The sequence below is a fragment of the Amblyomma mixtum genome, chromosome 5 (assembly GCF_055824585.1).
Source record: "Amblyomma mixtum isolate Tamu chromosome 5, ASM5582458v1, whole genome shotgun sequence".
Taxonomy (NCBI): Eukaryota; Metazoa; Arthropoda; class Arachnida; order Ixodida; family Ixodidae; genus Amblyomma; species Amblyomma mixtum.
This window is the reverse complement of record NC_143016.1, coordinates 81,207,440-81,228,448: the sequence shown is the minus strand read 5'-3', so window position 1 is coordinate 81,228,448 and position 21,009 is coordinate 81,207,440. Positions and strand designations below refer to the sequence as shown.

Here is a 21,009-nt window from a genome sequence, read left to right as displayed (position 1 = left end):
AAATACAAATTTGCATAGCGGAATAACGTCTGGGGAGTCAGGAAAGGGCATTACACGGGAAAGCTTCGGCTGAGGCCATCAGCGTTTCCATTACCTCGCACTTTACTGCAACGCATGTAAACTGAGTCCGGCAATGCCAATCTCCAAATTTTCGCTCTCATTTCGCATAGGAGAGTGATATGAACAAAAGACAAAAAACAAGCATTAAACTCAATATGAGATTATGCGTCATATCTGCCCCTTGCGCGGCCGCGGTCCGACAGCTGCTTTAGCAGATGAGACATTGCATAATGCTAGGAATTTCAGCTTGCATTTCTGTACAGGAGAGTTAAATGAACAAAAAGAAACAAGCAATAAACTGAACAGGATTATTCCTCGAAACCGTCCAGAAACAGCGTTACGATTAGAGGAATTTACTGGTTCCTATTCTTCAGCCGCCCTCTGCGCGGCCGCGGTCCGATAGCTACTCTAGCAGGTGCAAAATTACACAAGGTTAGGAACTTCCGCTTGGGACCCTGCACTGTTCTTCGTCCAAGTCTCGCGGTTCTGAAGTTTAGCTGACGCTCAGAAAGCAGAATGCGAGAAGGGAGCGAACGAGTGCGAATGCCGTGCCAGCGAATCTGCCTCTCTCGGATTGGGTTCGCGCGTTGCGTCCCCTTAGCTTGTGTTCCCTTCAAGCGGCGCGTGCGAACTCTTGAGCGCTGAAGTGCCAAATTGGGGCGGGTAACCGGTTGTCCGGTTTTCTGTGCAGCAGTCAACATGAGGCGCACTTTCCCTTTCATTAACATTCCCCGTTTGGCCACCTCTATACGCCGCCGCTCTGTGGAAACCCTCGCTGTTGGTTTGCGGGGCGCGTCACTAGCCATCGCGGAACCGTCACAGGTTAAGTCGTCGGCGTTCGCCTCATTTCCAATTTGCGATCCAGCCTGCTCTGGCTCACTACCGTGAGAGTTTATAAGGGTTACAGGGTCACGTTTGCCCTCTTCACCCGCGTGCTCTGCTGGCGCTGCGAATTCTGGAGCCTTCGAACTGGTGAGGACCTGCGCAGCGTTATCTCCAAGACTAAGGCCCTTTTCTTTGGGCAGCATATCCAAGCGATTTGATAAAATCGAGGGATACTGCATAGGCAGGTTTTGGGAGACGGCTGCCTTGGTCAGACGCAGCTCGAGGGGGCTCTCGATCGCGACGCGGGCAGTAAGCTGGTCGTGTTCGATACCTTTCCTATCCTTATACTGGCGGTACAGCAGGCCAGAACGGAGCTGGAAAGGTATGTTCTTCCGTGACACATTTAGGTCACTTTGGTGACTCAAGTTTCGTAGAGTCTGGTTTTTCTCTTGCTCAGCGGTGAACGTTTCTCTGTCCACACGAAGGAGTTCGAGAAAGCCATCTGAGTGGGGCAACACTAGATTCGTTTTCAGTTCCTCACCTAGCCCCAGCTCATTATTTGCGCCTGCTTCGGAAGACTCACTATAGCTTGCACTACTATCGGTGCTCTTTACCCCTGTGCTAAAAGTGAGTAAGTCCTGGGCTGGCTCGTCATTAGGTAGCGCGGAGCCGTCACGGGTAAAGTCGCCGGCATTCGCCTCATCGACAGTTTGCAATAAAGCCTGTTCTAGCTCATCACCGTGAGAATTTATAGGCTTCGGGCTTACAGGTTGAGGTTTGCCCTCTTCAACCACGTGCTCTGCTGGCGTTGCGACCTCACGAGCCTTCGAAATGGTAAGGACCTGCGCAGCGTTATCTCCAAAACAAAGGCCTTTTTCTTGGGGCAGCATATCCGAGCGATTATTGAAAATGGAGGGATGCTGCTTAGGCAGGTTTTGGGAGATGGCTGCCTCGGTCAGACGCACCCCGAGCGGGCTCTCATTTGCGACGCGGGCAATGGGCAAAGACACGCAGTTTTCATTCATGATTTTAATTTCACTTCGCGCCGAAACCTCCTGATTTAATGTCGAATTCCTCTCAGCGCGCTTCGCCAGTAAAGTTTGCAACTCCAAACGCATTAAAGCAAGTTGCCTTTCATCGGCTTCCTTGAGACGAAGATGTTCTTTTTCTATCCTGTCAGCCTCTTCCTTAGCGGCTTCCTTGCGGTAAAGGCGTTCTTTTTCTATCCTGTCAGCCTCCTTTTTAGCGGCTTCCCTGCGGTAAAGGCGTTCTTTTTCTATCCTGTCAGCCTCCTTCTTAGCGGCTTCCTTGCGGCAAAGGCGCTCTTTTTCAATCCTGTCAGCCTCCTTCTTAGCGGCTTCCTTGCGGTAAAAGCGTTCTTTTTCAATCCTGTCAGCCTCCTTCTTAGCGGCTTCCTTGCGGCAAAGGCGCTCTTTTTCAACCCTAACGGCCTCCTCCCTGCGTTCTTTTTCAACCCTAACGGCCTTCTCCTTGCGTTCCCTTTCAACCCTGTCGGCCTCCTCCTTAGCGTTCCTGATTCCCTCCTGAATGACTTCCCAGGTCTCCCAAATTTTTTCACCCTCCTTAGCGCCACATTCCTTAATAGCCTCAATCAGCTGCGGCTTTCTGTGACTCTTCCTGGCCTCAATACCCAGCTTTTCACACAGCAACATCAACTCTGGCTTCTTTAGCTTGCTCAAATCCATGGCAACTTCCGAACGAGGACTTTCAATAATAAGCTGCTACGTGAAATGCTTAAGCGAGCACGTGCAGAAAAACAATCTACAGGTAGTGATAAATTTCCAGAGTTATCAAGCCTGGCAGATTCTCAAAGAAAGTCAAGCGCTCACCACTGCTGAAGCCAGGACCAAGCGTGGAAGATCCCACCGCTGCCACCAGTTGATATATTTTGCCGATGCTAGAAGCGTGTCCCACCAGGCATCGGGTCCAGGAGCACCGCCGCAGTGCCGAAGGAGGAAGGAACGTGGGCCGGAGACGGGGAGTAGGGGAAGAGAAGGAAAAACTGTATTCACATATTTACATTATTTACATAGAGCGGGACTGAGAATGGCTCTCAGTGGAAGGGCAACGTCTTCGTCAACCGTAGTCGACTGGAGCTAGCAGGCTTCTCTCGGCCACACTCACGGCCGAGTTAAATATCGTTCGGTTTCCCCAGATCCCTGGCGGGGGAATAATGGTCGACGAGCACTGTCCAATCCGATGGACCGAAGGGGACGTTCTTGTCACCACCCACGGCTGGGCAGGTGCGAGCTTTTCCACTCTAACGCAGCTGGGTCGATGAGAGGGGGAGAATGCTGACTCAACCAGCCCAGCGGGAAAGGAACCTCCCGAAGTCTTCCAGCAGGGGAATGAACTTGCCTCCCCGCCGATTGCCCAGAACGCGAGTCGGGGACACAGAATTCTTCAATTATCCGCCAGCGTGACGGCGCCGCCAGGTCGCCTCCGCATTCACGGTGGTTGCTCGGACAATAGCTCCTGGGCCTCGCCTGCCTTCGTCGCCGCTGCACTCCGTTCAAGGAATTTCGCTGGGGTTTTGGCTGACAATGGCCTTTGACATCCCTGCCACACTAATCCGCTGAGGCTCGGAGGGGCATTCCAAGCTTCTCACTTCCCATGGTCGTCGCGAGGTTGTCGACCTTGGCGATTGTTCACGGTAGCGGCTTGATCGGGCCCACGTGGTCCGAAGTGGACACAGGTGTGACGGGAACACACAAAGAGAACCGTCATTTTTCATTTCTTGACTTGGTCAGTGACCCAATTTTCCTTTGTGAATAAATAACACAAAGGGAGTTAAAGGGGGGGGGGGGGGTAGAAACACAACAGGGGACTGAGAGGAACAACCTGAGGAAGAACTAAGCAAATACTACTTATCTCTTTCTACGGGAATGATACCGCGAAATGACAATAAGTGGCAATAGTATATATATATGTATATATATATATATATATATATATATATATATATATATATATATATATATATACTGGCAGTATATATAACTGGCAGTTGAAGTACCACGCATAAGTGTCCCGGCAGAGGAATAACGCATTTCTTCACTTCTCGTGCAAAAAGAAAAGGACACGAATCAAAAGTTAAGGAAACACAAGTGTTGTGACGTAACTGCACTGTTCCGCTATTTAAAGAATATTCTGAGAACCGTGCATGGTGAGCTTACGCGAAACCCTGCTGCAAACGCTCTCAAGCATGAACGATGGGCACTTTCTGTCTGTTCTGAAAAAGCATGCATCAGATCACTAGCTTCTGAAAGCCGGCTGTGACTTGTTTTCTCTGCAGATGCAGATATTTCTGGTGCGGGCAAAGCTGTTGCTTGAGTCCTTACTCCGCGCTCCTACTTTTTGCTCTTTGTAATTTCAGAAAACGAAGTTTTTCTAGTTTGATTTGCCAGCTCTTCTTTTTTTTCTTCTGGCTTTCTGCTCTACCGGGCTTTATAATCTCCCGTGTAAATAATCGTCCCGATGCTCCTGTCTCGTGAACGGCGGACAACACTGAGCCCCACGTACCAGGTATCCTTCTCCGGGTCCCTTGATCTCCTTGCCGTCCTGGTCCAGAATGGCGGGTAGCACGCCGAAGAATGGGAGTGTCTGTGGCAGTGCGGGCACGCAGGAGAAATATTATTACCGACGCAGCTACGTAGGCTACCGCCTCAAGTCATCTCTCCTTTAAAAAAATTTCTTTATACAGTCACAGATTGCCGACAGACTTTTGTCTATAAAGTCTATAGAATTGCTATAGACAAACCTTATAGGCGAGTACAGAGGCAAAGCAATTCCTATTCGCAGTCTATTGAAAATTTATAGATTTATTGCCATGCAGTTTTAGCAGACTTTTTTCTACAGAAAGTCTATAGGCTATGAATAGACAACATTAAATGTCTATAGGAAAGCAACAGAGTCTATAACACTATAGCCAAACGGGCGAGTTGGTGGTACATATTGAATGCCAACAGCGCAAACGACGCAGACAAAGTAGAAGAAAACACAGGACAAGCGCTGACTCAGTTGTCAGTTGCGAGTCAGCGCTTGTCCTGTGTTTTCTTCTACTTTGTCTGCGTCGTTTGCGCTGTTGGCATTGAAGAGTCTATAAGAAGTGAATAGATAGTCTATGTACAATTTTTATAAGGGCTATACCCAACTTATGCAGATGCGAGCTTATTGGTTGCCGTTTACATGAAGCCATTCATAGAAGAGAGGGGAATCTTCCGGGAGAAGTCAGTTGTAATTTCATTTAAACGCATAAATGTAGGAAAAAGCAGCTTAAACGTTTAGTTTATGAGTTTGCCTGATGTCGAAAATAAAGTTATATATGCAGAGCTCTGGCTGCAGTGAAACAGTTCTTTTTTTTTAATTTTTGTTTTCCTACAACACTCATGTAAGTTCCGAAATATTCCAGTGTAACGTTCTTGCGCCATGTGGTGGCGAAATGGCCCTGCTAGGCCATTCTTAGGAACGTGGTTGCCTGGAGGCAAGAGTAGAGTTGCGGTATTCGAAGTGATTCTGACCAACACTGATTTTCGTGAATGAAACACCGCTGTTAATCTCCAGAATAGCTCTAAAGAATTCCTGTATGATGTCAAAATGCGTAAGAATACCTCAAGCTATTCTTCCTCGAGCAAGGCAAAACAAGAGGGTGGCTTGTACTGCTTCTTTTTTATTTTTTTTATACATACTGCAGTCTTAATGAGGCTATAGCAGGAGTGGGCAGGGAGGGAAAAAAGTCACCTAGAAAAATACAAACGTGTAAAAAGCAAGAAATAAATAAAAATGTCACTAACAAGTGATGACCACCAAAAACTCTTCAATAGGTAGCGCGCGGACATTTCCAGGCAGCGAATTCCAGAGCTCAATTGCCAGGGGAAAGAAGTTGTTTGGATGCCTCAGCGCGGAAAAAAAAAAGGGGGGAATAAGGTTCAGGCTACGGGAACTTCCTGTGATGGAAGGTCTGCTAAAGTTTAAATAATTGTTTAGCGAAGGAAGGCGCTGAGAATTAACCAGTGTGTGCAAAAACTGCGTGTGCAACGTGTGAAACACTTAGGCTCATCGCTCTACTTTCTGCCTGCAAACGGCGTTTAAATGTTTTATTATATTGAATGGAATAAAAAGCCTGGCGTGAAAGCGTCCCCGCGTACACCAGCGACCTACGGACCGTAAGTGCCTCACAAACGCTCAAATTTCTCGCACCCAAAGCGCGGAACCTGGAGCTGAAACTGTCGGAGGCACTTCACAGGTGGGTCGTTCATGCTGCAGCTATCAGTTTCAGGATGCTTCTCACTGCCAGTAGAAATCCGATTTCTTAACAATGCCCGTAGTCTACAAACTTTGGCTCGTGCCTTTATGCCCACGGCATAGGCAAAACTTCCTGCCACGAACACCCTCTCCCTCGCTACTACTGCTGCCGCGTTTGACCTCGCAAAGCTGTTAACGTGGTTTGCAGCTCGAGATTTTACCTGGTATGCAATATTGCCGCAAACACACACATACACAAAAGCAATAAAACTAAATCAAACTGTAATAAGAACCAATTTGTGCGCAGTTGCCCGTCGCAATGTTCGCGGTAGCAAACGTGGGCGAGATAGGGGGCTCGATTATTTGCGCTAACACACAGACCCGGAAACCTCTGCAAGTGTCCGCACTCACCGCTGCTCCTGGCTTGAGGGGCGTGCAGCCTGGCAAAGGCGTGATCATTTGTCCACCCTGCGTTCGTGTGGGAGGCAAAGAAGAAGGGTTAGTCAGGACCGCACCAGCAGTGTTTTACCAACACTCATATTCAACATCGCTTGCAAACGATGGCGACTGCCTCGTTCAATGCAAAAATTCAAGGAATGAAACCCAGTAAGAGGAGGCGCTGCATCGTGAAGCAATCCTTGTTCCACGTGCTCGAGCTCTTGAGCAGACAAGACATTATTCTGGGAGATTCAGTTTTGTGGATGCAATCTCTATCACGAGTCTATAGGTTAAACAGATGAATCGAGCGTGACTGAGCAATCTTCTGGATGCGCTGAATTTCTGTGATCGCCAAGAAAACGTAAAGCGGATGTCGAATGGCCGAGTGTGATTGAAAAACGAACCCGTCTCCCGCCAGTTCATTCCGGAACAGTCGAACGACCTTCTTTCATTCTACCACGTACACTGCTACGTTCGTTACACTGGTTATGTGACACATCTTACAGAATATTTGTGGTCGACATCTTTCCAGCAGCATTTCAGCTAAGCTTCAGGAGCAAAAAATGCTTGTTCGGTTTGGATTTATAGCTACCTCTCGAAGAAGGTGGGGAGGGGGGGGGGGGGTATACTCTTCAAGTCAATTCATTATAGAACGAAACAGAAAAAAAAAAGAGGACTTCTCTTCCTATTGCCTTCAACCGCGGTTTGGTTTTCAAATAGCAGCGTGACGTACACATGACGGTTAAGCTACAGCTGTGAAGTTCTAGACATTTCAGGGCCAAAAAAGGACGCCACTAGGTTCGCGCTCTGCTGCGCTGCCTCACCGTCTCTGTCTGCCAGTAGGTGTCCAGTACGATGCAGCGGCACTCTCCGACCACGTGGTGGTACCAGAACCAAGCGTCCGGCCCGATCGGCTCACCCGCAATGCCCAACAGCTTCAGTGACTTGCGGCTGTGCCTGCGAAACAACGCCAGCGAGGCGCTTTAATAACTCCACTCAACCGTCCGTCGACTGCATGCAGGCAGCTCTGACAGCCCTGCTGATGACAGCCTTAAGGTGTCCATTACTACGCCGCACGTCAGCGTTTTATATTATTTTATTTATTGATTTATTTATTCAAATACCTCACGGGCTCCGACTGGAGTATTATGTGAGGGGGGTTACATAACTGGGGTGGGAAAAAGAAGCAAGTAGAACATGGTTATTTTAACATCGTTATACAAAGAACAAACAACCAACCAGAAAATAGAACTAAATTGAAAAACTAAATTGAAAAACGCACTACAGAACACACTTCAGAAGAAAATGCTACTTATTTTTTCTTTGAAAATAACATGATCTGAGATGTGAACAATGTTGCCAGGAAGACTATTCCAAAAAATGATTGCACGGGGCAGGGCTGATGAGCTTTATTTATTTAATGATTTATTAAAGCTGCTTTGGACAATGCCCTCCACCTCATGTATGATTGGAGCACATCTATGAGGCCACTTCCGCAGCCATTTGCGTCGAAGCTCAGATCTATGAGTCTTAATCACCGTTGCGCAAGCGTCCTGACACGCCTCCGACTCGAAAAACGTCTCATGTGCAGTTATATTTTTGTTTTTATTCACTCAGATGCGGTACGTCGACTGTGCTTTAAAAAGATAGAATTCGTGCTTATTTCCGTGCAGAGGAAAAAAAAAATCGATACAAAGATTTAGTTCCTCACATCGTGTTTTTCAGAAAAAATTTAGAAAAACTGGTGATTATGTAATTTTTACCTATTGTTCTTGAGCCATTTAAGGAAGAATTAAACTAGCCGAGGTCAGCACAGGTTTGACGACAGAACTTTCAAACGATCTTATTCACAGTGTATAAAAGGTCCTTGAGGAACGTGGAGATAATGAGTCTAGCCGGACTTCATTCGTAGTGTAGAATGAGTCGAGCAAAAGAAAAGAAAAAAACTATGTATGTTCGGTGTCGACGTGTGATCCGCTCTTACGAACGATGATTGCACTAGCAAGTTTTTTTTTTTTTAAGTCACCGGTGACTGGGCTCACTCGTGGGTCATTCGAGTGAATCCAATTTGGGACAGAGAATATTTGTTTTGTCGCACGCACAGAGACGCGTATGAGAGGGCTGCAAGCTTCTTTCGTAATGGGCACTTTCTAATCACCTCGCTTTCTTTGCCGTTTTATGCGATATTTCTCTGGCCTTGACGTTTAAGCAAAACCAAGAAAAAAATGCTGGTTGGTTATATAACGTGCGAGGAGAACTAAGGCGAAGGTCAGAATTGCGTCTGTCGTGACCTTTAACTTCTCTGAGCAATCGCCGCGGACTTCCTGGAGCCATAAGTGGAGTCATTGACGTCTTCACGATTCTTTTGCGTGTGCTCAAGAACAAAATATAAAAATAACTTAAATTTGATGATGATAAGAACATTTCAAGCCGGTATATATCTTTTTTTTTTTTTTCGGAAGAAGTATTTACTGCATTGGTAGCTTTGTGCGATGCTATCTGTGAAGAATAAATAGTCAGCCTCAGGAAGGAAGGCTCACGAATTTTCTGCGGGAAACTTACACGCCACTAACGGCACGAACAGTTTGTGTCTTTATACGTCAGTAGACAGGGTATGACCGTAATTTCATTCTAGAAGGAGGTGATTTCAGCAGAAGCATTTGAATTTTTTTTTTTCAGAAAGCGGTGCCGATAAAAGCCTTCAATACTACAAACTCATTTTTCTTTTAAATTATGACATTGACTAACAAGTTTTGTAAAGATATATGAACCGCGAAACATTACATGGAAGTGGTGCCTGGGCTCACTCGAAACTGCCGGTTGGAGGCAACCATTGTAAAGCCACTCGATTGAAAGTGCAAGTGTGACAAAATATTTTCGTCCGACATTCGTCCGTGTTTCAGGCAAAAATGACAGCCGATCGCATCCTTCCATTTCCCCTTGACTGTCGGCGAAGAAAAAAATCAGTCCGAGCAAAAAGACAGAAATCTGGCGTAAGTCGTAAAAATGTGACTCACTTTTTGACGTACGAATCGCCGTACTTCATGAGCGCACGTATGGCCGTAGGCGCCGTGTAGAACTTGTTGACTTGGTAGAGGTCGATGATCTCCCAGAAACGACCAGGGTCAGGATAGAAGGGCACTCCTTCGAACTGCGCAACACGTATGATTCATTGTGCTTAAATTACAATATGCTCAGACTTCATAACTAGTTATTTATTCACTTTTTTTTGTCCCGAATTACGTACTGAGTAAATTTATATGCAGCGCGAAAGAAACGTGGGGTACGATAAACCTGTTAGAATGACGCAGCGGCTATACAAATTAAAATAAACTGCTTTAAACTCGTAGCCTGACTGCTTGTCGGTATGGCATTATTTTCATTAACTGCTCAACTAATATTACATGAATGGGCGCAGAGAGTAGGCAGTTGCACAAGCCAGTTTGGAATTTAGTGCACAAGTGGTTTGCAGCAGTCTGCTCAGACCTAAGCCTCTCTAAATAGCCACTATACCAGATGTGCACCACTGAAAAAGAAAGTTCGCGGAAACCCTTAAGTGAACACATGGAAATTCCAAGTGGGCTAATGTAAATAAACAAATTTCGTGAAGTTTTACTTGACCGCAATCTGCGCACTGACGTGCAGGATCGTCTGGTTTCCAATATGATCCCACTTGCTTGTCTGGGTTCTGTGCGACGTGTGTATACTCACAAGGACGCTGGTGGCGCCGTTGGCGAGGACGCCGTAGACGACGTGCGTGTGTCCGGTGACCCATCCGACGTCTGCCGAGCAGAAGAAGACGTCCTCGGGCCGGAAGTCGAAGGTGTAGTAGATGGTGGACAGCGCGTACAGCAGGTAGCCTGCCGTCGTGTGGATCACCCCCTTCGGTCGGCCCGTGGACCCGCTGCGAAATAACGTATGGTGCGCCGATGAGATGGTTGGAATCGAACCGTTTGGCATTAAATTTTCGAATCCATACTTTGTTGCGAACGCTGTACAGTGACAGCAGCGTGTAGTCGCGCCAGCTCATATGCTCTCTCAGCTCGAATTGGACAAAATGAGGCCAGCTGTGGCATTTAATCCCCATTACCAAAGGTTAGTGCATGAAGAGGCTAACCGCGTTCATGTCCTTTTGAACTTAGTCGCTAAAATAATCGTCGGTCTTCTAGGGACTAATGGCTGCGGCAACGCAGTTAGTCCCAAATAGATCAAACATTTTTAAGACCCTTTCAGTCCATGTTTCGTCCTTTTAGCTTTGAAAATAAGCGACCAGGTATTCGGGACAGCGCAAAGCAGTGCCGATAAGCCTACCGGCCTATAGCGCTTAAATGGGTGGTGACAAATATTTTTCAATAACTAGTCGCACAGATATCAGTCATGATTTTCTCAGATGATTTAGGCTTTTGGTCATGTTCCAGAGGATCTGAAGGCAGCGAGGTGCCTGACTGAAGTTTTATTCTTAAACCCTTCAAATTTTAAACAATGGGAGTCTACGAAAACAGCCGAAAGTTGAATTGAGAGACGAAAAGGCGAAAATTTAATTTTTCAAGAATCTACGGCTACAATCGCTTTTTGCCAGCGAAAACAGATAGAGGAGAGACTGGGCTTTCTACTCTTAAATATTTTGTTCGTCACTAAAACAAAGAAAAGTGTCCAAAATTGACGTTTGTAGAAAACAAACGCCTAATCCCGCGCAGTGATGTTAAAAGCCAACCTGTCCGCTATTCCTTATTCGCTGGTCTTGCTCTGTGACCGAGTGGTCTAAAGATGCCACTTTCGAGCCGCGCAGAAGTGTGACCAAATCTGAAGTGCTGCCGCAATTTTGATTCTTCGTGTGATGCCAACGTGCTATTTTTCAATGTTACAGCATACGCCACCTGGTGGTAGCCAGGAGAACTAGAAGAACTTGTCCTGAATTCCTGGCATGGTAGGGAATATTAAAAGGAAAAGGAAAGAGAGGAATTGAGCAAGAAACAAGGCCGTGAGGTAAAGGCGTTAGGTAAGGATTGGGAACGCAAGTCGCGCAGTCGAGTATGCAGCTGCCAATTTTGCCGTAAAGCTGTGTTCCTCTGTGCATACGCGTGTCTTGTCAAGAAGCCGACCTAAAAAATAAAAAGAGGCAAACGGTCGATGACTGACTGAAAGAACAAATGTGATTATTTGGTTTCAGGGCAAATGTAATCGCGGCTACTTAGCCGAAGCGAATCAGAGAGAAGTGGTGGTAAGATGGAGAAGGAAAGCCGTAGAGCAAAAGCGAATTTAAAGGTGTGCGCGTAGCAGACTGGATGCCCGTGTTCACTGCTCCACAGCCAGCAGCTTTACAGAGCTACAATGTTCGAGCAATGTTATAGCTTTCAGCAATGTTGAAGAAAACTAGTAAAACGCACGAGATGAAGATACAGGATTGTTTGATGCTACCGCTAATGCATGCGGGAGAATTGGGTGGCAAGAAAGCGTGCAAGGAGCTAAGGTCCGCTAATTATGAGACTGAAAAATGGAAGTAGAAACATTGACAGGCGAGAAGATACGGGCAGGACTAGACAACGACGTGAACTAAGATTTACTGCAGTTGCATAACACACTCTGCTTCAGTCACCAAACAGCCCACCAGTCTTTGTTAATCAGAATAGCATGTCATGCGGCGTTAAGTACAGGCCGAAAAAGTGCGCGCTGTGATGATAATTCTCATTCGTGGAAACAACAAGCCTCCACTGAAGCTCATCCTGTCGGGAACAGTACCAACTACATAAAACTATTACACCCGTATCGCAATATCACATATACGACCATTGTTAGACCGTACTGAGTTGCGTGTCAAATCGTGTTGGTTTAAAATTTTCTGAAGCTGTTCTCATAGCTTTGGATGCACACCTAGCCCTTCTTCCTGACAAAAAGCGTGCGGAATATTCGCCTAGTTCCTTTTTCGCTTAGTCTAAGTTCCTGGGTCGCTAAATGAATAGCCAGCCAGCCATCATGGTCGTACTGTCGTCGCCTGTACATACAGACTGCTAACATACCTTGTGTAGAGAAGGAACAGTGGGTCTTCGGCCTCCACCCAGACCACGTCGCAGTCACTTGTCTGGCGGCTCATTTCATCGTGCCACCACGAGTAGACGTCCTCGGTGCCTTCCTCCTATAAGAGGTGCGAATACTCCGATAGAGTAAGGTCCACATCTCGTGTGTACGCACAAGCGAGCATTCCTAAACTATGCACAGAGTACAAGAAACCTGTACGTCTTTCCATTTATTTTTAGCACGATATCTTCATGCAGTGATAGCTGCCACCTCATGCCAGTGAACGCTCTAGTTGGATTCGTAGTTCAGATTTCATCGTCTCTTCTTTACCTGAAGGTTGGAGAAAAATCTTGTCGTATTTTTTTTATAATTTAAGTTTAATCGAAAAGTTATTGCCAGTGACATCGGCACGTCTCATCGTTGGGTTCTCAACCCACACCATGCACATATCACGTTCACAGCTCCGATGAAAGTTGCACGAGGTGGAGAGTGATTGGGCGAAGCGCTGTGACAACACGAATTCGGTCCCCGGCGGTTTTGAATCATACACATTATTTTTTTCTCTCTTTCCGATTCATTCCTAGCCAGTTAGCTAGGTTTAATTCTCATTTTCTTACTGCTGTTTAAGAAATACTGCAATGTGCGTCAGCTTTCGGTGGTGCTAATGGCTGTCAGCGCATCTAGCTAACTAACCACGGGGGCAGGAAGCTAGGGTGGACCAGGTGAGTGGCAGGCTGCGGCGAAAGCTGTCGTCGGCGCCAAACTAGTCAGTGCGATGGCCTCCCTGTAGTTAGTAATAGTTGAGCGCATTGCTCACTGGATGCTTGCGGGAACAGTATGCAACTCCAGTTGTTCGGAACTTGGATATTTAATAAAGTTTCCTTTTTGCTCTCTCTTCCTCCCTCTTCAAACAAACAAACAAAAATTTCGACACATGTTGTGAAATGGCGTGAAGCAGATAAAATAAGATATAAAGTAGTGCAAGGTTTTAACTATCACTTCGTTGCTTTCACAGTTCAGTTGACTAGTGCAGCGCTTAACGTAAGGCGCAGGGGGGGGGGGGGGGGGGGATGCAGTGTAGGCGTTAGCTGTCATCAGAGAGCTTTAACGGTTCCGTGAACTTGTGAAGTTCTCGCTTGATAGTTAACTCTGCTCCTGACCACATTGCGGTCATTCGTCCAGCTTGGTGAAGCTGTACAGTGCATGACAGGAAAAACACCAATATGGTTAAAGGGCTGGTTTTCCAGTTTTTTTTTTTTTTTTATCTATTTGCGACACCGTCCTCGCATTCTGGGATGCCGCATAACTACTCCGCAGTCTGGTTCAGCCAGTGGGCAGTGCCTTCAAGCGAGATTCTAGTTTTGCGATTCGTTCTTTGAAGCAAACTGTTGTACAGGGTTAGACGCTATAACTAGTAGACGCAATAACTAGTTCCTGCTCGCAGCTTGACGCTTTATCCGCGTCTAACCTAACCTGACTGCGCAGTTTGGCTCCCAAATGGCTTCGCGAGCTTCGAATTTCAAGAATCTAATGTTGGAGGCCACACGTCCGACTCTGCATGCATTCCAGGAACACAAGCGACGCAGCGACAAACCCGCCTGCCAGGCTGTGACGTGAGTCAGCTGTCCAAAATGAAGACAGCTGCAGATGCTCGTGACGTGACGTGTCGCGCCAAGTCAGCGTCAGATAGAGCGGTCCTTGTGCGCCGGCGGGCTCGAGTGCTGCTTTACTCTGATTGCATTGCCGACGTCACTGTTTTTTTCAAGGCTCTTGACAAATGTCATTCTCTCTCACGCTGGCTTGCACCTGGTGCAGTGTATGATGTGCCTTATTATTACTATTTATTTATTCATTTTTGCTCAAAGCGATATCCGTGCCCATATTGTTGGCCCTTGTTTGAACGTGAAATTCCTCGGAGAGTTCACAGAGATCCGTCTATTTTTCAGAGCACCCCCCCCCCCCCCCCAAGAAAAAAAAAGAGAAAAAAGTAAAGGACCTGGGAAGGGTGACGAAACACGCCGTTTGTGCCCACCAGAGTTAAAATTCTCGAAACTGACTGACTGATTAAGCGCGGGTTAATTGATGTTATCAGTTGATTGATCGCGTGCACTGAATAGATTGCACCAGACATTCGTTATATTGACCTGAAGCTGAAGCCAGCTAAATGGTTGCTGCGGTTCCCACGTGATGTATTATTTTTGAACGAGCTGCCAGCCGGACAGACATGCAAATGTTGGCCATAAGTGTACATATCTGCAGGCAGGAAATACAGAGTTTAGTAAGTCAATGAAACAAAGAATAAAACTAGAGAAGTTACCGCATTTGGCAACGTTAACTTCAACTCGTAACGCTTGTTTGAGATCAGTGTAGTTATTCAATGATTCCTTGCGGCGGACTGCACGCCGTGTAATAGACAGAGACTCCAAATGTTTATGTGGTGCAATTCCACCAGAGGAAGGTGACATGGGAAGTTATTTAGCCCGAGGAAGGCGTAGGTCAATGCAGTATTTCGACGCCTTAGTTTCTTTACTCGTCGCGATGTGGCGCCACTAGGAAGGAAAGATGGCTTACGTCATAGCGCGAGCTGCTGTAATTGCTGCGGGTGCCGCCGATATAGCGGTGCCTCGTAAGAAATGAACGAACAAGAAACTGACTGTCTATTTAGCATTGCTAAGCACAAAATATCGCGCGAAAGCAGTTTTTTTTTTGCAGCAGGACACCACGGCCACGTACCTAAGCGCGATTGAAGTGTCCACTGACCCAGGGAGCCAGTTATGCGTGTCTACAACTTTTTCATCACCAGTACCAATGTACCGAACGTACGCCGGCGGCCTATGCTCCAGTGCCACGTTTCAGCAGTAATGTTGTCAACCGAAACGAGTATTGCTACAGTGCCATGTTTCTGCCACAACGTTGTCGATGCCAACGCATGCAGCGCACATCTTTCTGTCACTACCGCCACCTAGCTCAAAGCATCAATAATTGTTTGACAGTTGTATTCGTTGATGGAGAAGACGATGCGCAATGCACAGCGCGAGAGGATATTGCAGTTACAACAACAACAACAACAACAACTCGAGACGTGGTCGGGAGTGGAGATAGCACAGTGCTCTCGTGCAATGGCCAGCGAAGCTGATCTCTTCGCGCCGCTCCGGGTTCAAATTCGAGTCGTGGCAATAATTATTTATTTATGTATGGTTTGCCCCAAAGTAACCCTCAAGGTCAAGAATTACTTCTTTAAGTAGAGCTTTCACACAAAATTTGTTCGCCCATTTGTCGTGGTATGGCGCTAGTGAGTAGGTGATCTTAGGTGATCTATACCAGCTCTCAGTGCACGTTCGGAGTAGGCAAGCAGTATAGCTAATAGGAGTGTGTAAGGCTTATTTTCCGTAACTGCCTGATCTGGCTGGCACTGAAACAAATAACGCGTGGCGTATGTCATAAGTAGCATTCACATGCCGTGAAGCGCACTGCATCCACTCTCAATCGCTTCGCCTTCGTGCAAACGGCTCAGATTCACCCAGGAACCAGACTGCATTTGGACTACAAGCGGGGACAAGTCGAGCTCGCAGAGTAATGTAAACGTGAAGAGCGCTGACGATGGAGCGATGAATTGTCAGACGGCAAGTGAGCGCGCCCATGCATGCCGCGTGCACCTGTGGACCGCGACGGAAGTGACAGATTCATTTTGCGTTCTCTGACCGCAGCAATGCGTGACTGGTCATTGATACCAATTAATCAGCTTGTGCTCTTTATTCAGCACACACACACAGTACTGGAGGCAGCCGCTTTTTGATGCTTCGCTGCGAGAGCCAGTGCGGCTGTGTTAGCTAAGAGGTCGAAAGCCAGACTAGAAGAGCTGCCAGGCTCTTTTGCAAGATCTAGCTGACAGTGGAGAACTCGGTGTATGATTTTTAAACTACACTTAAAGAGCAGATAACGTAGACTTTCTTAAACATTTACGAAAGGTTACAAGTGCGTGGCGGTAATAAACTTTACTAAGAGGTACAAACTTGGAGCTAGTTATTTAATTATACAGTGTTTATTGTCGCGCAAACTAACGCGGCCATTATGCGCCCAACGCAGGGTTGAAACATATTGAAGATAGTGCAGCGTGTGCGCCAACGTCAACCCCAGAATGACGAGATGGTTGCTAGAATGTGCGACACTGTTGGATCGATATTTAAAAATGTAAATAAAACTGTTTGTATGGGTGATTTCAGTGTACAGGTCTGGAAGAAGTCGGAATGCAAAAAAAAAAGCACGGAAGTAATACAACAGAGAGATAGCCCATGAGAACCATTCATATTGTAACGTGGCGGCCGCCGAAGAATGAGGCGTAGTGAACGATGGATAAGAGATGATTTAATGGCCGCTGGCCTAGCGCGAGCGCTCCGTCCCGCGCCACTGCCAGCTTCGTCGTCTTCGTCACAATATTACCCGCGGCAAAGGTAGCCTAACTACCCCCTTCCCCTCTCCTCTGAATGGCTTCTTCCATAAGTGCAAGACTGGGACTATTACGGGGCAAAATGCGAATGAGGAGACTGAAAATGGAATAGATTTTGCGTTGTGCACTAATGCCAGCCATGTACAAAATGTGAGGGTGTTGTGCAAGCTGATGAGTAGCGACCACAGAACCGCGACACACAGGATTAGCCTAGATTTAAAACAGTCAGGAGTAGGGAGAAGTGTGAAGCATTTCAGGATCTTGCTTGTAAACAGATATTCAGTCTTAACCAAAGAATACGAGCATAAGGAAGTGACAGTGGAAGGCAGTCTAGCCTAGTGTCTGGTGTGCACTGCACATAGAAGGCTAGATAGGCAGGCAGGGCGAGGAAAAACTTTTCGAGAGAATAAAATATCTTATGAAAACTTCAAAAATCAAAGTGCTCCAGAGATACTGTACCACTCGAGGAATAATCAGACTTGATCTGTAAACAGGTGGTAAGCGACATCCAGAAGAGTAGCATGGAGAAGTCTGAGAAAGCACTTAACACGGAAAATGCTTGGAAGCAGCAGTGAAGAAAATTAGCCTCTGGCGGAGAAAAAGAAATCCCATAGAAAGTCAGAGAGGGCAGTATTACTAACAATGGGATCAAGGTGGTTAAAAAGTAGCCGCAGATTTCTTCACTGAACTGAACTGCTTGGTTGCCAAACCAGGCCGAGAGGTACTCTAAGAAATATTAGCGCGGATGATACAGAAAATCTTTTGGAACTAAATCAAGAAGTGATGAAGTTACTGAAGATTTCCTGGAAGACAGCGGACATATAGTGTTCGAAAACGTTAAGAACTCTGTATACACTGTGTCTTATGCTGTGTTATTCTTATGAAGTTCCGAACTTTAGACAGGTAACAATTGCATGGAAGAAAGGCCATTTCAAAAAATTAAATAAACTGAAAATCTGTAGTTTGTACGTACATTGTGTACAAGGCACTTACAAGTGTAACAGTTGCTAGAAACACTGTAATCGTAGACTGCAACCAATAAAGGGAAAAAATGGCTTTCCGTAAGGAGTACTTGAAATAGGTCACATTCATGCAATCGATGTAAGGACCCGTCGGTATCTTTCATTTGCCCGTTGTGAGTTTAGCGCTAGTTACCATGTCCCAGCCTGTTAATCAGAGTACAAAGACCCGTTTTTATGGTTTTGATAACTTATGTGAAAATCTTTTTTTTTTGGAAAAAGCAGCAGTCATGTTGGAATTACATAACCTCAGAGGTTGCCATTGAAGACGTAAGCAGCCTTCGATTTACTGATAATGATGTCAAGGTGAGGAGGTAAGGAATGAGCTGCAACATAAGCTTGAGGATGTGGCTGGGTAAAGATATGTACAACCATCGTCCAGAAAATTAATTTTATTATGCATAGTTCAACTTAGAACTGATTAGCGAAGCTGCAACATTTGATGACAGATATTAAAAAAAGATATTAAAATATTTAGAGAGAGCACATATCTAGCCCAAATAAACCCCGCAGAACCAGGAAGTGAGAGGGAAATTAGCAGGAGAATAAGAATCGGGTAGAGTGCATTAAGATGTCACTCCTAAATTGCAAACAACAGCTTAGCAATATTTCTGACAATAACACTATGTGACCGATTTATCTTCACAGTACTCACATAACGGGCCTAAAATAGGAAGATATCCCACTGAAACGTTGCATATGAGCCACTCGTACGGAATTATGAGAATCTGGAGTCCACACAGTATGGAAAAATTTATGGAAATCTATATCTTGTCCGCACGGAGTCCATAAGCATTCCACATAATTTCTGTATGATTTCTGTAGAATGCGTGTGACGTCATATCAAATCCGCGAACGTCCATACATGCTTCTATATAGTCTATACCAACTCCATATCCCCCTTACTGACTCCTTGAAATTTCTTATGGAAACTGATGGAATTATGGAACTGGTCGTAGGGAAACTTTTCGTAGGGTAAGTAGGAACGAAAGGCAAGATATGAGGCCAAGAATAACGCAGCATATGACCAGGTGGGAAATAGTGATTGATGTAACGCTAGGAGACAGAAAGAAAACAACGTGCGCATGAGACAGTTCTCGAGGTAAGGGCACCGTGGTTGAAATTAGGAACAAAAAATAAGCATGGGAATGATTTTTAAAGCCCAGAACTGGCAGTCGATGCTCTGGATACCACGCAGAGAAAAACGTAATGAAGAGAATCCGATAGTGAGATGAAATTATCAGCTTAGAAAATCTGCTGGAACATCAAAATAAAAAAGTGCATTGTTAAATCATCACAATGGTTTAAAAATTACGATTTGATCAACGCCGTCTATTATGTTGCTTCCAGCTTCTAAGAGCTTCTGCTGAATTAAGTCACCGTATCGCCTTAACCGCTGACGTCATCAGTGCTAAAAGCTAACGGTGACTTCAGGCTGTTTTTTTTTTGTCAAATAAAGCCAAATATTGGGAAGAAAACTAGGTTGGAGTTTTCAAGAAAGTACGGCTCTGTGCGTACGTACATGCGCCATGTGAAAGCGGGACTATTATTAAGCTTCATCCGCTTTTCTGCCTAACGGCTGCGCTTGACCCTAACGCAGGTTGACGCACCTAATGGGTCCAACACGTTACAGGCTTACCTTCCTTTCAGACACTTCTGCAGCGTGAGGCTAACGTAGAAACAGAAATCTCGTTAACTCGAACTCCGTACGGATTTTAAATACCCTCATAAAGCAGGCAGGGCGTTCTTACATAGTCAACCGTTAGATGTTAGTAGCGAAATTGCTAAGGTCATCGTGTTGTTGCCTGTGACGGGAAAAAGAGGAAAAGGAAAATAAATCAAGAAGCAAAACAAAACATCAACTCCGTAACCCTACTTCTACTACAGAGAAAGGGTGCACAGCTAATAAAGGAAAGTATATATGAAAAACAATGCAAGCAGACAAAGTGATACACATCAACATGCTTCACTTATAGGAAACCTGAAGTAGTGTTCCCACAATAACGTAACCGTCGTAACTCATGCGCAGTGACTGCGGACAAGGAATCAGTACATGTTTATTTCACAGAGCAAAATCAGAGCGTAGTTTGTGGTTTTTCATTTCACGAAGATGATAGTGTGGTTGAGCAGTACCTTGAAAATAAAACAGAGAACAGCAGTGCGCTGCTCAATGCAGCTGCGCTGAAAAAAAAAAACAACTGTCGTCCGTATCAACGGATGCGTTCCATATGTTGGGGATAGCAAGCTGGAACCATCCAGCTGAGCGCTGACTTTCTAAACCAAGGACATTTTCGGATACGTCGTGTCGCAAGTCAGCAGACGGTCTCGCACCGATGACTTACACACGCACCACTACTAAGCGCCACTAACCCGTGATAATTGGGCAAAACTCACAGCTGCATGTTGCGTCTAAAGTTCCCAGGCCATGCGGTCTGCTTTTGAGCAGTATATTCTGGAACCTAAGCTGCCTATGACACTGCCAAGGTTTTCTGAAGTTAGAATGATGCTTCTCCGACATCCTGCGAGAAACTTTGAGGTTCTAGGAAGTCGCAAATGCTCCGCTACACGTCTCCACCACTACACAAAGATCCTGCGATCTGTGAGCTTATGACGCACACTGTACGTTCCGTATCAAGTGACATAATCTAGCTTTGGAGCCGACAGGTGCTTGAATATTCGAGTTTGTTACGATGGTTACATCTGATACGATACCCCTGTGCTGCATTTGCAGTGTGAGCGCAGTGTTGCAGAACACATGAGAACCAGTTCTTTGCATGTCATGCCTCAAGCTAGTAAATGAGAGGCGCGTGAACCTAAAAGGCTGGAGCATAATACTTGTTATTCAGCTAGGTGTATCTTAAACCTGGGAAACTTAGGTGCTACTCATTAGGACACGTTACAAGGCAGTCTGGGTTTTTGTCCAGACGCACCTACTCTTGT

At 45.9% G+C, this 21,009-nt stretch overlaps 1 protein-coding gene across 1 annotated transcript in view; it reads right to left on the bottom strand.

The window, feature by feature from the left end:
• Window positions 1-21,009, bottom strand: part of LOC149342801 (acetyl-coenzyme A synthetase-like) — a 66,270-nt gene that overhangs the window by 12,012 nt on the left and 33,249 nt on the right. Inside the window, exons 7-12 of the mRNA XM_089545266.1 lie at window positions 12,606-12,721; window positions 10,300-10,492; window positions 9,606-9,739; window positions 7,413-7,545; window positions 6,562-6,618; window positions 4,429-4,509 (exon numbers count right to left, since the gene is read on the bottom strand). Of these exons, the coding sequence (XP_089401392.1) occupies window positions 4,429-4,509; window positions 6,562-6,618; window positions 7,413-7,545; window positions 9,606-9,739; window positions 10,300-10,492; window positions 12,606-12,721 (714 nt within the window). The remainder of the gene's footprint in view (window positions 1-4,428; window positions 4,510-6,561; window positions 6,619-7,412; window positions 7,546-9,605; window positions 9,740-10,299; window positions 10,493-12,605; window positions 12,722-21,009) is intronic.